Source organism: Lissotriton vulgaris, chromosome 9 (assembly GCF_964263255.1).
Source record: "Lissotriton vulgaris chromosome 9, aLisVul1.2, whole genome shotgun sequence".
Classification (NCBI taxonomy): Eukaryota; Metazoa; Chordata; class Amphibia; order Caudata; family Salamandridae; genus Lissotriton; species Lissotriton vulgaris.
This window is the reverse complement of record NC_141697.1, coordinates 556,171,952-556,188,387: the sequence shown is the minus strand read 5'-3', so window position 1 is coordinate 556,188,387 and position 16,436 is coordinate 556,171,952. Positions and strand designations below refer to the sequence as shown.

The 16,436-nt window shown below is 45.0% G+C and overlaps 1 protein-coding gene across 3 annotated transcripts in view; it reads left to right on the top strand.

Moving 5' to 3' along the window:
- LOC147691774 (atlastin-3-like) overlaps positions 1–4,287 on the top strand; it is a 269,624-nt gene extending 265,337 nt beyond the window's left edge. For all 3 annotated transcript variants that reach the window (XM_086938068.1, XM_086938066.1, XM_086938067.1), the window contains one exon: positions 1,066–4,287. In XM_086938068.1, coding sequence (XP_086794194.1) covers positions 1,066–1,158 — 93 coding nt within the window. In that variant the 3' untranslated portion in view covers positions 1,159–4,287. The remainder of the gene's footprint in view (positions 1–1,065) is intronic.
- The last annotated feature ends 12,149 nt before the right edge of the window (positions 4,288–16,436 follow it).

Sequence of the window (16,436 nt, the reverse complement as noted above, 5' to 3'; positions counted from 1 at the left end):
AGCACCGGAGCGCTGTGCGCGCCGCCCAGCAAAGCAGGAACATTATCCCAGCAGCCAAGGGGTTAAACGAGTTACCTTTTTTGCCACAGTGAAAACATTTAAACCTAACTTGAACCACCACTATTACTCTTTTTTGTGTTCTTTATTTATTCTGTGTTGCTTTTATAGCCTTCCTACTTGTCACCACACTTTTTACTTCATTCGCAGTCCCTTCATCAATATACCTAATTGCATTATTCTAACCTGAAGCATGCTCAGTCCCCTCAACTATGACCCTTCCTTCAAATTATTAATGTTTTAAAAAGGATTTCTTGATCCCTGAGGTTATTTGTACATCTCAGCAAATGGTCCTTTTTTATTTAAATTCTTCCCATGAGTATGGAGGAAGTCGGCTGAGCTTACGAGTACTAGATTCTCCCCATGGTAAATGTTTTACTGGTTGCCATAGTCCACTTGCTATAGATGATCTCACCTGCGATCCAGCTGTTCATTTTTGTTGTATGTAAAAACAAGCATGGTGAGCTGCGGGAACAATAGGGACAGAACCTAAAGACATGGCTATATTGGCCACACTTTTCTTTAGCTATGCATAGAATGTTCAATCAGCAGTCCTGCTTCCAAGGCATAGTGGGACCCTTTTGGAAGAGGATCTGACTCCACTAGTATAAAAGTATTATGGTGAGTAATGAATGCTTTCATTTTATATTGCAGAGGTTCAGACATCTGATTTGGGTCCATGGAATGTGTATGCATTACAATACTCTGTAAATAACCAGAAGACTTCACCTGAAGGTATGAAGTCTTTATTTCCTTTCAGCTGCAGTCTCTGGTCATAAGTCTCTGTTGAGAGCTCTCAACACTCGAAACCATCAACTTCAAGGAATGCACAATGACATTTCATAGATGGGGTGTTGGGAAGATACCAAGTAGGGCTGATGATGAGAACTACTTATCAAACAGTATTGATCAAATCATGTGATATATAGAGTAGTATGATTACTCTAACAATGGTTGCCCTCATTCGCACCAAATGACATTTATTTTTCTGTTCCTTGAATGTTACAGGCTCAAACCCGCTTTAATAACTCTACTCGAGGACAAAGAGCAGGTGACGACACAGCTATCGGAGCACCATCTGAGGGCAAGAAGCGCAAGTGAGAAGACAGTGGAATGGAAGGGCAAGTCCAGAAGAGTACTGATCCGAACCTACAACGCAGCCTGTGGATACTGTTTTGGGCTCACGAGATGCCGCTTACGTCTTATCCACATAGCATTCGGTGACATCCCTCCTAGTGCTAGTTTTGGTTGGTGCTTGTGCCTGCTTCGCCCAATTTAGTCCACTTCAGCCTTTCTTCTCTTGCACTTTAAACCCTATAAAAAGAAAAAAAGTATTTACATATAAAACAAATATTATCTTTATACAGTTGTACACTACCGTAAGGTGCCTTTTACAAGAACTGCTGCAGTTTATGGAAGGGAGATGTATCTTTCGAAACGTCTCAGTTGCTAGTTTACAGAAGACCATGTGTGGAGTGAGGTCTGCAGAGGGAACACAGTGATCTTAATCGCAGTTTAGCCCTGTTGGCATTTCCACACCATCTTTGACTCTGCCATTGCATGGTCTGTCCCAGTGCAATCACTGTGTGGGAAAAACCAAAAGTGCCTACTATAGCATGTGGTGCAGGCGTAATGTAGGTAATTATTACCACCAGGGCCGTTCCCTACTTAACCATGACGCCCCGCTAAGAACCTCCTAATTTCTTGATGGCATACGCGGTCTCTGGTAAATGTGGCAGCCTTGTCATTGTTGCGGGTGCAGTGAGGGGACCAAATAAGGACTTACTGGGGACTATCTGTAATTTGTGTATTGGAGGGTGGGGGGGGGGGGAGGGGGAGGGGGGGGGTCTAAGGAGAAGGTATCTTGTCAAGTGGTTCTGACTTTCCCGCATTGTCGGAAAGGTCACATTTGCTTTTTGGCACATGCAGCTCCATTTTATGACACCAACGTTACCTACTTATATGTGTGTCGGAGAGAAGGGACTGGGGCCTGAATGTCATTATCTATAATCTAGGCATGCAGTTCTGCCTTTTGCAAGGTGATGAGTCGATGCTTTTGAATACATGTACCCTGCCTCTTCACGCCGCCTCTCAACGGTTTGATGTCTGCGTCATTTTCATATTGAGGTAAATGGAGGCATTTTGTGATGCAGACAGATACATATACAATACACCACACACCTTGACTTCTGAAGTGTCATTTCCACTGCCTTTCGTGTTGATTTGAACTTAAGAGCTCTTCATGGGCCTTGGAGTCTCTTATTCACCAAATGGTGCCTGCCTGTCATTATTGATGACACACTGTCTCTTCAGATTTATAGGATGCCTGTTTTTAAAGTAAGGTCACTGTTCGACCCCTCACAGGGACTGCCTAACCTGAAAAAAACATTCCCAATTTCTAGGTCATTTTTTAAATAAGGATATTGTATGTTTGCTGTTTTAATGGCCGCGATTTGGCCTGGTGAAACATGAACTGTTATTTTTGTCTTAAGCGAAGTTCCGTGCCACATATTAGAATGGCTTTGTTTCCACAAATCCTATTTGCCTTGCCAGTCTCCTGCAGAAGGTATCTGTGGGCCCAGCTCTGGGGGCATCGGGGGATCTTCACCCACTACATTAAATCCTTTGTTTGCTCCTCTTTGAAGAACTTCCCTGCTAGAGTAGATAGGAGTCAATTTCCAAACCATTCTCTTGAAGAATTTTCATGACCTCAGGGTGGTGTGCAAGCTCATCACCAAGCCAATTTGTAGGCTCTGGCGGCCAGCGTCTGAAAGGGAGTCAAGTCTTGTTGCCATTCAGACTTGGCTTGGTTTCAGTGAAGGCCTTATTTAGGAATGAGGAACGAGTTTTGTATCTGCATTCCTTTACTTCTCCTGTGAAGCCTTTACATACGTAAGAGGAGAGTATATATATTCTACATTCTGTGAAAGACCTTGGCATCTCTCAGGAGATAGGAGAGTTAATTGTTGGATTGTACAGTCATTTACTCGTTGCCACAATTTTAATAGTTTGATTTCACAAACCTCCAATTTGCAAACATGAGATGTTTAGCTGCCAGAGAATTGTTATTGTCTGGAACCGCCAAGACTCGAGGAGCCTTCAAGTCCTGGGAACCAAATCCTTAAACCACAATGAATGTTTGTGCTCTAAGTTCAAAGTCTGTTACACTTGAGACTACTATGTTCAGAATATATTTTCTTTGAGAGATGCACCTGTAAAAACTGTCATGAGGGCTAGCTGTCCTTTCAGGCATGGATCTTAGATGCTGTGCAGCCTGCAGATGGCTCTGCTTTGAGGCCTGTGCCTGTAAGCTATGTGTGTTCTGATGGATGACTCTACTTGGATATCAGAACCCTCAGGGTGTGTGGTCTAAGCGATGGCTCTCCTTTGAGGCCTGAGCCTGTAAAGCAGTGTGTGGTCTGTGCAATGGCTTTGCTTTGAGGCATAAGCCTGTAAGCTGTCTGTGGTCTGAGCGATGGCTCTGCTTTGAGGTCTGAGCCTGTAAACTGTCTGTGGTCTGATGGATGGCTCTGCTTTGAGGTCCAAGTCCACAGGGTGTGTGGTCTGTGGTCTGATTGATGGCTCTGCTTTGAGATCTGAGCCTGTAAAGCTATATGTGGTCTTAGGCATGGTTTGCATGTCTTGTAGCAGAGGTTGTAAGTTTCCGTCCCTGAGGAAGGGCACTGTCGTTGAGTCTGGATAGTGGTACCTGTTTCTGAAAGTAAACCTTGTCTGATGTGTACTTAGAAAGATGCAACGGTTGTCTGAAGCGGACCAAACTTGCATGTGTACTCATGAGGCCCAAAAACTGAAGTCTGTAGGTATCTTGCTGACCATCATTTGGTTAGGTCTAACACTTGAATGCGCTCTCATCCTTTGGACTAAGGAAATACAAAGACCATTGGAATCCACTTCTTGCGATTATGAGCTGTGTGTAGTTATCACATTGAAAATCATGTTACCATGCAAGAGTCAGGACTTATTATTGGGAACAACGTTATTTCTTTGCTGCTGTATCACCCTAAGTGCAATGCTTTGTTCACTGTGTTTTATACTTCTAACTGACCATTACAGAACAAGAACAGTCTACTATATATTTCTCTGCTCTGCGAAATCTTTGCTTGAACGTAAGCATTTTAAACTATTGTTGTGTTGGGGAAGATTTGTACAAACATGACCTGTTCATGAAAACCAAATGTCTCGATTGAATAAAGCGCTCTTTGTTACCCAGTTCCGATGTCATTCAGTCTTAACATTAAGTGAATACTTTTCTACGTATATTTCTTAGTTTTTTCCAATGCAAATTTCTAAGATTTTTTCTGTAGCTATATGTACTCTGTGCTGTCACATAAGGTAAACAAATCGAAACATTTTGACAACAGCTAAAAACCACCTTCTTTTCTAATGTGCCTGTTTCCCTATGTGCTCCAACGCTGTAGGTCACACTTAAGGCACAATTCTAAGTGGGGAGGTAAATTTGAATTTCGCACAAACTCTTGCTTACGCAAGGATTGGAATTGTGAGGTTTGGGGTAAAGCCGCACCCCTGCAGTTTTCCCCTGGTGAAATTGTCATGTTAAATCTGGCAAAATGTACTTAAAATATGTGCCGTATGAGTTGGCTCATGTGGAATAAGGTGCAGAAAACATCAAATTCTTTGTTATTTACTCATTTACAGAGGGAAATTCAGAAAAGTACTAGAGGTTTTTGCTGCGCGGAGTAAATATAGCACTGCCGTGGGTGTATTTACTTTTTTGTAGTAAACACCTCACCCTTTCCTGGCCCACTTGTAATCAGTACCTTTACCATACAATCTTAGCCTCTGGCTTTCACACAGCAGTTTTCCCAGGCTTTTAAAAATAATCTATTTATTGTCACTCCAAGCCATGAATAGACATTGTAATGTAATGAAGCTCAGTATATAGCAGAAAAGACAAAACGGCGTCTCGGTGTGCCAAAATACAGAACTTCAACAAACTTCAACACCAGACAAACTTCAACACCAGACTTTTTAAATTATCTTTATACAATAAAAAGACAAATAAATTGTTTGCTGCGCACCTCTTGGCTCAAAATCAAATATTTCAAAAGTAGTCACTCCTTAATGTGTTCCTTTTGCTTCCACTGCCTTTTGCCCTCCATGCTCAGTTGTGCTGCAACTTCCCTTCCTGCCTACACCGCACAAACTATTGTGAAGCCCCTTCCTCTGCCTTCTCTTGCCTGTGTCCCGTCCCTACCCATCCTTTCCGTCCTCCATGGTCCTTTGTGCATGGCCCTGCCCCCTCCTTCTTACTCACCATGGCCATTGTGCTGCCACTAACCCTCCCACTTGCCATGCAAGGCCTTCTGTGCTCCCATAGCCACTCCCACCTGCCCTGTATGGTCAGCTTGCTGCCCCTGAACCCCATTCCACCCTCCCAGCCTTCCCTCCGCTGTCTGTGTGTGTGCCATTGTAGTCTAACTATTGCCTTCCATGATGTGTTGAGCTTCCAGTACCCATCCCACCTGCCCTGCATGGTCAGCTTGATGCTCCAGCCCTGCCCTCCTGCCCTCTGTTTCCCATGTGCAGTCCCTATCTCCTCCCTCCTGCCTTGTCTGGTCCTTTTACTTGCCCCTGCACTTCATGGTCTGTTATGCTGCAACTGTCCCACCTGTCTGTCCGGTAGGGTCAGCTTGCAGCCCTTGCTTCTTTCCCCTCTGCTCTCTGTTGTCCATGTGCATGGCCCTGTGCCCTCCCTATTCATTTCTGTGTTTTTTTGTGGTGCACTGCCGTACTGCCTTCCTGGTATGGTGGATTGTGCTGCTGCAAACCACTGCTGTCCTGCCTTCCTTGTACCGTGTATTGTGCTGCTACAAACCCTGACACCTGCCCTGTAAGTTCAGTTAGTTGTCTCATTATCCGAGTCCATGTCCCTACCTCATTCCTCCTTCCCTCAGCGATCCACTGTATCATATTTGCCAACATTTTGAACTTGGTAAGAGTGAGATTTTGAAAAAAACCTTGGGAATTGATTTTCCCTGTTGACTTGCATTGAAAAAGAGAAGATTTTATCCAAGACACAGATAAAATAAATCCCTTTTGGGCTTAAAAACATCTGAATCTGGTCTGTTGACGTGTGGTTGTACTGCCACTGCCTCTTCCTTCTGCCCTCAATGGTCTGGTTATATTCCCACAGCCTCTCTTTACTGTCCTGCATGGTTGGTGTGTTGCTCTTTCCCCCCGAGGCTGATGATGCAATGACAGGGTCCTTAGACAGAGGGTGTGGGGCTATGGAACACTGCTCTTCTGCCGATACGCAGTTATGGACAGGAAAGCTCCCCCCCCCCCTTCCCCCGGTTCATTCAATCAAGATGGCTTCAGGTGTGTCACACCTTAGTCTAAGTAAGACTGTCAGTGCTGTAGATGTTCTTTAGAACACTCTGGGAGGTTGTAGTAGAACACAGGGGAATCAACTGATTCAAATCCTGTTGGAAGTACATGTTTTGCTAAGAATGTCAGACTTCATTCTCATATGACTGAGAAACAGAGTGTGAATTTACAAAAAATATGCTAATTTTAGCCTCTGGAGCACCTTTTATAACCACTATGGGAACATCATGAGAAAAATGTTTCTCTCAAACATTATTCTTGAAACCACAGCAGAAGTCTTTTTCACGGTGTAAAATCACCTCATCAACAAATGATTTAAAATCTGTTATCACCCTTTATATGTTGTCCAATTAGTGAGCCTCAAAATGTGCCATTCTGATGGCTACATCTGCCAGTGGATTCCGCACCTTGCCTCAAAATGTGCCGTTCTTTACAATACATTTCAATGGGGTGCTATCACTTATGTTGGTCCCAAGGTGACTGCTATCACTCTCCGGTTAAAGTGCCGACACCCAATCAGATCTCCCCATGAGATCTGTGCTTAGGCACTGCCCAGATATAACAATTTTGACTTTAATTCGTCAACATATTAAACTGATTTACACCAAATAACAAAAGCATGATCTGCAGAACAAAATCTAACTTTCTGCCAAATTTTGTATACTTTCTTTAGGAAAGTAGGATCTGCTTCTTATGATTGCCTCCACTTTTTACTTGATGTTTCACTGTTTTTGACTAGTCTGGCTGGGATCCTGCTAATCAGGACCCCAGCCTATCTGCTTTCGCCCTTAAATTGACATACATGTACTTTGGTACACTCCAGATTGGAAACCGGGGTACCCTTATCAGACCCTAGTATATAGTACAGCATGTACCCAGGGCATAGGTACCCCAGAGGCCTCCCATGGGCTGAAGCATGTATTATGCCAACCATGAGAGGCCATGCAAAATGGAACTCTAGGGCTGCTACTGCAGCCTGTCTAAGATGGTGCTTGCACCACTTACTTTAGATATAGATTCACTAGATCTAATGGTCACTTCACTTAAAACTTATAAGTTACCCGTATAGCAGGCCTTAACAATCCTGAAGGCAGGGTGTTGGGTTTTATGTGAGAGGGGTTGACCCTGCATGAGCAGAGCCCCTCTGCAGCCGTCGGAGACCATTCTCCCAGTTTGTCTGTGACTCAACCGGACATATAGGTTGAAGTGCATTATAACCTCGCTGTAAATGCTATCTCAAACTGCTGCATAGAAACATATAGTGCTTGGTATCAAACACCTTGGAATCATACCTCCACACCAGTATCTGGTGTGGGAGGTATGATTCCACCCTTCTGAAGCGAGCTTCTTGGGGTCACCGGTCAACCCGGTGCCAGTCTTCTCAACCCGGACAGCACAAAATGGATGCTGCGAGCCAGAGACACATTTCTGCCCTCCTGCTGCTGAGCCACAATCGAGCAGAGGAAGGCAGCACAATAGGCATCCTGTCACAGAGTTGTGACTACCTCCTAGACAGGGTTTAGTGTATTGGGGCTGGGTGGGTGTACTCTGAGAGTGCCTGAAAGTCTGCACTGGGGGCACATTTGGTGTCCCATATCATACCAGTTCAGAGACCCATTGGCACCTGCTCTGGCTCGATACTAGACACAGGACATGGGTGTAGCCACTCCTTCGTCCTGCCCCTCCCCTCCCCTAGGAGGATCCCCTGAATCTGTCCAACCCTCTCCTGTGGGTATAAAATGGGTTACTTGGCTACAGGACATTAGATTTTACGTGGACAAGATTCTACAAGAAGAAACCACTGACCTTCGACCGTCTGAACACCTTGAAGTTTGCAGGACCTCGACTGGGCTGACTTCGTCCCCCTTTCCTTTCAAAGCCAAGTTGGATACAGACAGGTGCAGGACCTGTGGAGCACTTAATACAACAGAAGAACCTCCCTTGGAGTGAAGGAGTCACTCTCCTGCTTCACAGGCATCTAAAGTGCAACTGACCGGTAGCTGCTCCTTAGCTCCTGCAGGCTCCGAAGATTTCAGCAACACAGGAGGTGAGTTCCTGAAGGTCCCTGAGGTCGATCTGCCGTCTCACCGAGTTTGAGGCCAGTATCCCTCGCGGGGGCTGAGTAACCCAAACCCCTGTGCACCGCGTCCATTTGCAAGTGCCTATACTTGTTGGTGATTCCTGAGCTTTTGCATTGGACTCTGTGTAGTCCTGACCCTGAGCAGTATTTGCACCAAAGAACTACGGCCTCCTCGCACCGCGTGCTCCGTGGGCTGGTGCTTTGCAATCTTGCTTGAGGTCCCCTCTCGACTCCTGGTCCTTCGGCCTGTGGATCCCTCTGAGGGTCATCTCGATTGTTCGTGGGCTTTCCTGGTTGCTCCAGACGTACCCTGACTCTCCATTGCTTGGAGAGTCCCTTGGACCTTGCTGGTCCACACCGTAACCATTTTGTCCATCCTTCATGCATTGCTGTTGCCAAGGCTTGTTGGTGCTCCTGCCGGACACTAACCCCTCAGCACTCAACATCCTTTGTGGGCCAGTTTACCTCTAGCTCCTGGTCGTCCTCAATGCCTCTCGGACCTCGTGTCTGCAGAGTCAAGCATTCCTTCATTGCACCTGAAGCACCCGACATCGGTGGGCATTGGTCTACCGAGCCCCTGGTCACTCTGAAGTGACCCAAACTCTGTCCCCTCTGCTTTCAGGTTCCTTCCATCTAGAATCCAGGCTTGGATTCCACATGACCCTTTTCACCTTCACAGCAGTAGTGCTTCTTCACTTCCTTCAATAGAGAACAACGAGAGTTTCCGATGCTACTTCAGACCCATGCACCCGGCATCCCTGGGATAGGTAACTCTGATACTACAGTATCCACGGGTGCTGTGGCTCTTTAAACTCTTAAGTTCTGAAGGGTTTGCTCAAAGTTCTCCTAGAAGGGTCCTTAACCTTTAACTTTGCAACCGCGTCTTTCTCATAGAGTTGTACAGAGCACACAGTTGTTTCCTCACTGCACCCGTCCTTTGTGGGTCTCCTGTGTCATCACCTTGGGTGGTTCCTTGGGGTCCCAGTGATTCTACGTGCACTAGGCACTGTGTCTAGTCACGTTATGATTGTTAAACCACTATTTTAGTGTGTGGTTCGGTCTCCCCCTGTAGCAGGGATTCTGCTCCTGCACAGAACTGTGCATAGAGACTTGGAACCTCAGTGAATTAGGGTGTGCCAAAACTCACCTTAGTATCCAAAATCCCCTACCAGACTAGCAATCAGTGTCTCATTGGTTATTACACCCCCCCAATGTTTAGACAACCTAGAACATGGACTTAGAACACCTCAGGTAACGTGGAACACATAAACACTCTTTCGTTATACTAACATACCAATCCAGAACGAGGAGTAAATCAGGACACGTGCAAGTTTGAAATATTTATTTCTAATGCAGTGTTCTCAAGCGCAGTATTTTGGCTAATACAAGCAAACATATTATAAGGAGCAAGGTTAGCAGCATAGTTACTAATCCATAAAATACAAAAGGAGAAAGCATGTTAAAATGCAAAAGGGAAAAGGTCTAAATAGAACCTCAGTTTACCCTCCCTTGCTAGTATATTATCCATCCATACTAATATAATAAAGAGAGAGCCCAAAACTTTGAGGCGGGTAATCTCAGGAACCACAGCACCAATCACAACACCCAAAACAGCGTTGGAAAGGGCAGTTGCAGCAGAAGGACATAGGCTATGCAGACGCCCACCATATACATTTAAAAGGTAAAAGAACCGTGCCAGCAAAGTAGTCCCTTGTGGGCGTGTATGCGTGGTGCTGTGGGTGTGTACTGGGGACGTGACCAACGCTGGGGGCGTGTGGTACGTTCTGCCCTTCCTGCCATGTCTCATATCGTGTGCTAATCCCACCCTGCTCCCATTAAATACCCCTGCACCCCATAATCAATACCCACCCTTACTCCTTAAAATACCCCAACACCCTTAAACACTAACCCATCTTAACCCTATAAATATACCCTGTACCCCAAAACCCAAACCTATCCCTAAACCCTAAAAATAACCCCTGTACCCCAAAATCCAAACCTAGCCCTGAACCCTATAAATACCCCTGTACCTCAAAACCAAACCTACCCCTGAACCCTAAAAATACCCCTGTACCCCAAAACCCAAACCTAGCCCTGAACCCTAAAAATACCACTGTACCCGAAAACCCAAACCTACCCCTGAACCCTAAAATACCCCTGTACCCCAAAGCCCCAAACCTAGCCCTGAACCCTTAAAATACCCCTGTACCCCAAAACCCAAACCTACCCCTGAACCCTAAAAATACCCCTGTACCCCATAACCCAAACCTAGCCCTGAACCCTAAAAATAACCCTGTACCCAAAACCCAAACCTACCCCTGAACCCTAATATACCCCTGTACCCCAAAACCCAAACCTAGCCCTGAACCCTAAAAATACCCCTGTACCCCAAAACCCAAACCCAAACCTACCCCTGAACCCTAAAAATACCCTTATACCCCAAAACCCAAACCTAGCCCTGATCCCTAAAAATACCCATGTACCCCAAAACCCATACCTATCCCTAAACCCTAAAACTACCCCTGTACCCCATAACCCAAAACTATATCTGAACCCTTAAAATACCCAAACACCCCAAAACATATACCTCAGTACCCCAAAACATATACCCCTATACCCATACTTACCATATCCAAACATTAAAAAAAAAACATGCTTTTACCATTCATGCATCTACAACGAATTTCGTTGTAAATGTATGCGTGGTAAAAGCATATAAAATGTAATGCCATGCGTTATAATGGCATTGCGGAGTCATGGTACTTTCGTAATGAAAGTATGCGTAGTGATGGTATGCGGAAAGAAAGTTGCGGAATAATGGGTGTTTACCCTTCCCCGGTAAGTACATTGGTGGCACGGCGGCCCACATCTCCAGCAACATACTCATATTTTTTCACCACCCATTTGAAAAATGCACAGGTCTCTCTCATTGATGGCCAGCACCGACATACACTTTTAGACACACCTCCCGCCACAAGTTCTAGAATTGCGATCTTTAGAGCTGGGGAGCTATGTTCGAATCTCGGCATCAGCTCAACATCCTGTGATTCCAGGCAAATCGCTTTGTCTCCCCGTGCCTACCACAAATGAATGTCTTCTTCTGTAATGTAAATTGTGCTCATGCCATGTTGTCGAGTTCGCGCTATATAATATTGCAAGGAAAAATAAAGTAGGGAAACTCAAGTTCACACACTACTGAGCGCGCACTCTTAAGTGCATCAGCAGTGCACTGTGAATCGGAGCGTTTCACAGGCCTGCCACAGATAAGAAATGCTATCAAAACGAAATCCTACAAAACAATCTACTACTGGCCGGAAGCAATTCGTACCCGGACAACGTCGGGACGGGCGCTAGTATTATATCTACAGATGGTCGCTTTATTTATTTACGAGTTTATATAGCTCTGGAATCGACTCCAACTGGAGTATCTCTGCGCTTTTGGGCCGGTTTACATACACAGGGGAGTGAATAATGCTGGAGTTAGATCTCGTTTTTAAGCAACAGGGTTTCAAGGTGTTTTCTGAATTTAAGATGTTCAGTGCATAGTCTGAGAGTCAGAGGGAGTCTGTTCCACAGTGTGGGTCCTACTACAGACAATGCTTTGCCTCCGTGCCTGTCTTTTTTGGCACGAGGTACTACCAGTAGGTGGCTTTTACTGGATCTAAGCGATCTGGAGGGGATGTAGGGGGTGAATTTCTGTTCTAGGTAGGGCCTTGTCCGTTTATGCTCTTGTGAATAATACAGCATATTTTGAATTTTGCCCTTTGTCGTATGGAAAGCCAATGTAGTTTGGTTAAGAGTGGTTTAGATGCTGTTCTTGGAGGGGCATTAAGGACTAGGCGGGCCGCCGTTTTTGGACTACCTGGAGTCTAGTCAATACTCCCTCGTTAGCGGAGAGAAGCAAGCTGTTACAGTAGTCGATTCGACTAAAAATAAGGGCCTGCACTAGAGTTTTCCTGAAGGAGTCGGGCAGCAAGGGAAACATTTTGCGTAGCATGCTAATGATGTGAAAGCATGAGCCTGCAACGAAGTTACTATGTTGTTTGAGTGACAATTCCTGATCGAGGCGGATCCCTAGGTTTTTTACGACCTGTTTGGGTTCTGGGACCGTACCAAGATCAGATGGCCACCAATCAGGGGTCCATAGTAGTTTGGCCTCTCCGAATAGCATAACTTCAGTCTTGCTGACGTTGCACTGTAGATAGTTGGTAGACATCCACTGTGCAACGGCCTTCATGCCTGTAGAGAAGGAGCTCTTTAGTTCAGCGGTGAGAGTTTTAAAAGTGAAGAGGAGCTGCGTGTCATCCGCATATGACACGGGGATGAAACCAAATTTGCGCATCACTCTTGCCAGGGGTGCCACGTAGATGTTAAAGAGTGTTGGGCTTTGGGTTCAGAAGGGCGGACCCATACCTTTGGTCTTAGCAGAACTGGATCACATCATCTCCTGCACCAACTCTCTGCATGCAAATATTCATCAAGTGTGTAACTCATGCTCTGTGCAGTGCATTATTAATCGCGCCTAAAACCCAAAGTTGGCCACAGCTGAATATTTATTATGTCTAACCAGTGCGCTGATCAAACTGAACAACAAGCACTGTGTTGAAATAACCTTGAAGGCCTCGGCACTCACTGTACAGACATAGTTTACCAAGCAAGGCTGATATTATACGCAAACATATTATTCTCGTGTGAAGCAAAATATTCAACTAGGCGAAAAGCTTTAATAACAAAATGTGTCGTGTGCAGAGGCTGCAGAAAAGAAAAATGGCGTTTAAACCTCTAATAAGGTCATGCTAACATAACACAGTGTAAAGGCAAAACCAAACCACATGGCACTCCTGGAGTCCGCTGTGTATTGTACTACTTATAACTGTTCTATTGATCCAGTATTGTGTACTTTGTGTTCTAAACTCATGTAGAGGATAGTAGAGAGTGTTACATTAATAAATATATATTTCTATATAACTACTTTGTGGTTCTCCTTCATTTAGTCATTCAGGAGATGATATTCTGGTAAAACAAGCTGCTTTACATTCCTTCAAGATTAAGCCTGAAGGCTGCTCTCCATAGCTACCACTTGGATAGCTCTCATAAAGGTTATCTTTGACCTCATACATCATAAGGGTCGTGTGGATCGGTGCAGGGTACCCACTTTAACTAGTGGACAGCATATACCAAGCCATCTTCTCACACTTCTATCCATTAGTTGGACTGCACCCTTGTCTAAAGACTATGTGAAATAACATGGGAAAACACTTTCTTTAACTCACCCCCCTACCCCTCCCTTTTTCTCGGCCACAGTTTGACGATCACCCCAAACCTTACCAGCACACTTTTTGGTGGTAAAGTTTTGTGAAGATTCCTCAAATGAGGCCAAAGATATAGGCAAGTCAAAAACACTTTTTCCATGGAAACATCTTCCGAACTATAACTACCTACTAGCGACCACACACTTACCTTGACATAACATTAGTCATGGCAGGACCTCCACATTGTGCCCGCTTACTTGTCTCTCTTCTGGAAACAGGCAGCGACCACCTCCTATGCTGCCTGGCAAAAACAGATAACTTACATTTTTTCAGAATTCAAAGGTGCCTGTGACAAAAGAGCATACCTTTGAGTTCTGCTTTACAGGTTGGCCTAACCGTGGTGACATTGTGGCAGTCCATTGAAAACCGGGACTGTCCGGGAAAATCTGGTACTTTTGACCCGCCCAAACTTAAGTGGTATGATGTGCCACATAATTGTGATTACAATATATTTCATTTTTCTTTTGAGGCCCTGTGACCTTTTGCCACTATAGGGCAGTGCAGTGTTACAAATGAAGTTCTTTAGTGACTTTCAATTCAGATAGAGACTTTCACCAGTAGATTCCTCACCTACTATAAGTACAGAGGTACTATAAGAAAAATGTTGCTGAGCTTGTCCCTCACGCCACTGAAATGCGTAATCAATCATGGCACATGGCAGTTTGAACTAGTAGGAACAACTTGTGAATTTAAAATAGATTCAGGGGCCCTAAATGATGCTATCGCTGACTCAACTGCTGTCTACTACGAGGCTGAGTCATTAAACAAAGACAAACATGGGTGGTGGTTTTGTTATCCAGGAAGCACTCTATAGGGTGTTGGACCTTCCATTTAAATCAAAGGTATGTTTCCATTTACGGCCTATTATCTCACTGCATGTAAGAAGAGGAGTTCACACAGAGAGGTCCCTCTCGTTTAAATCATACCATGCCACAGAACTTCTCCCTACATACCTAACAGTTCCTATCTTCCTTTTCAGTGCAAGGTGGTATATAGCTATCAATTGAAGTGCCACACCAGAAGGTAACTAGTCAGACCCACCTCACAGCTGTCTCCTTCCCAAATACTGTAGATTTCAAGAAACCATATTTTTCTTATACTTACACCGTCTGCTGACCAGAAGTTCGTCGACCTAGTAGAGGCCACAGTTTCTTTGGAATTTTATCAGTGGAGATTGAGGGCTCAATTACGAGTCTGTTGGGCTTTGACCACCAGACTCACAGTGGCGGTCCTGCGGCTGATGTATTACGAGGCGGCCATTAGTACTGCCACCGCTGCACTGTCTGCACCAGGGAAGTGATGTTCCCTCGCAGTGGCGCAGCAGACAGGGGTATGCAGTTTGCAAGGTGGGGTCGCCACGGTCCAACAAGCATATTATGAGTTTCCCCACCGCCAGCCTTTTCATGGAGGTGAGCTCACCATAAAAAGGCTGGTGGCTAGGGAACAAAGGAGGCCCTACCGGTCCCCCTTGTCCCCGCCGCCATGGGGATGCATTCCGGGGGGTATAACATTTGCCCCCCCAGTTTGCATGCAACCCAAGTTCCAGCACGTCATGGACTTCGCAGCACGGCATGGACTTCACAGTCCATGCCTTGCTGAAACTGCTTTTGCCTTCCCATTGCAGTGCCCATTTTCAGGGCACCGCCGTGGGAATGACAAAAGAAAAGCCTGCCAGACTAGAGTTGAACTTGTAATCTGGCGGGCGGACCATGCACGGCTTTGGCGGTGCTGTGCAGGCGCAAAGCCGGTGCAGCACCGCCAAAGTTATAATCAGGGCCCGAGTCCAGAGTGTTCTTTCCTCTGCCTGTAGCAAGCCTGTATTGTTTCTTTATTTGTTTTTCTTTCTCTACCCTGTACATGAGGTCACATTCTACACTCCCAAACGCTCTAAAAATGCCCTAATAGGCCACGACAGAGAGCACTTAGCTTTAACTCGTTGGATACCTGATTTATAGTCCCGTCATTTCCTTACGTCTCTTAAATGTTAAACTTTTGTTTCAACTCACATTTGTGTTCATTTTATCACAAAGAGACATTCACACGAATCAAGGGAACATTCTTGTATAATGCATTTACTTTTCACATTCAAATATGGCGGCCGCATTTGCTGGTATTGTCCTACTTCTATGTTTGAGACTTGTGATTCATTTCCTGATGTTATAAGATGGCGTCTTATGTTTGTGCACTTGATTCACAAGACCAAGGCTGCGGATGCAGTTGAAACGCATTGTGGTGGAATAAACCTAATTGCAAATCGATTCGGATGGTGTTTACTTTTATCTGAGAGCACACATACTTGGTGACTTTCATATATATATATATATATCAGGAACACTCCAAACTTTCTCATGCAAGTAAGGCACTGACTCCGTGAAATAGATGATTCCAAATAAGTTTATTCACTCATTAGGCTGCTTGACGCGTTTCGGCGGTAAGCACCCGCCTTGTTCACAACATCTTAACAGACTGTGGTTATATTTATACCCCTTAGTCATTGCATTACATCATGCGTGTTTAACTCCTGTTTTCATGCTCATTTTAGCTTGTTTTTACATTTTACACACTTGTAGTAACCCAGTTCCCATGGTAACATAGGGCGTCGCCTTAATTAGACTGAC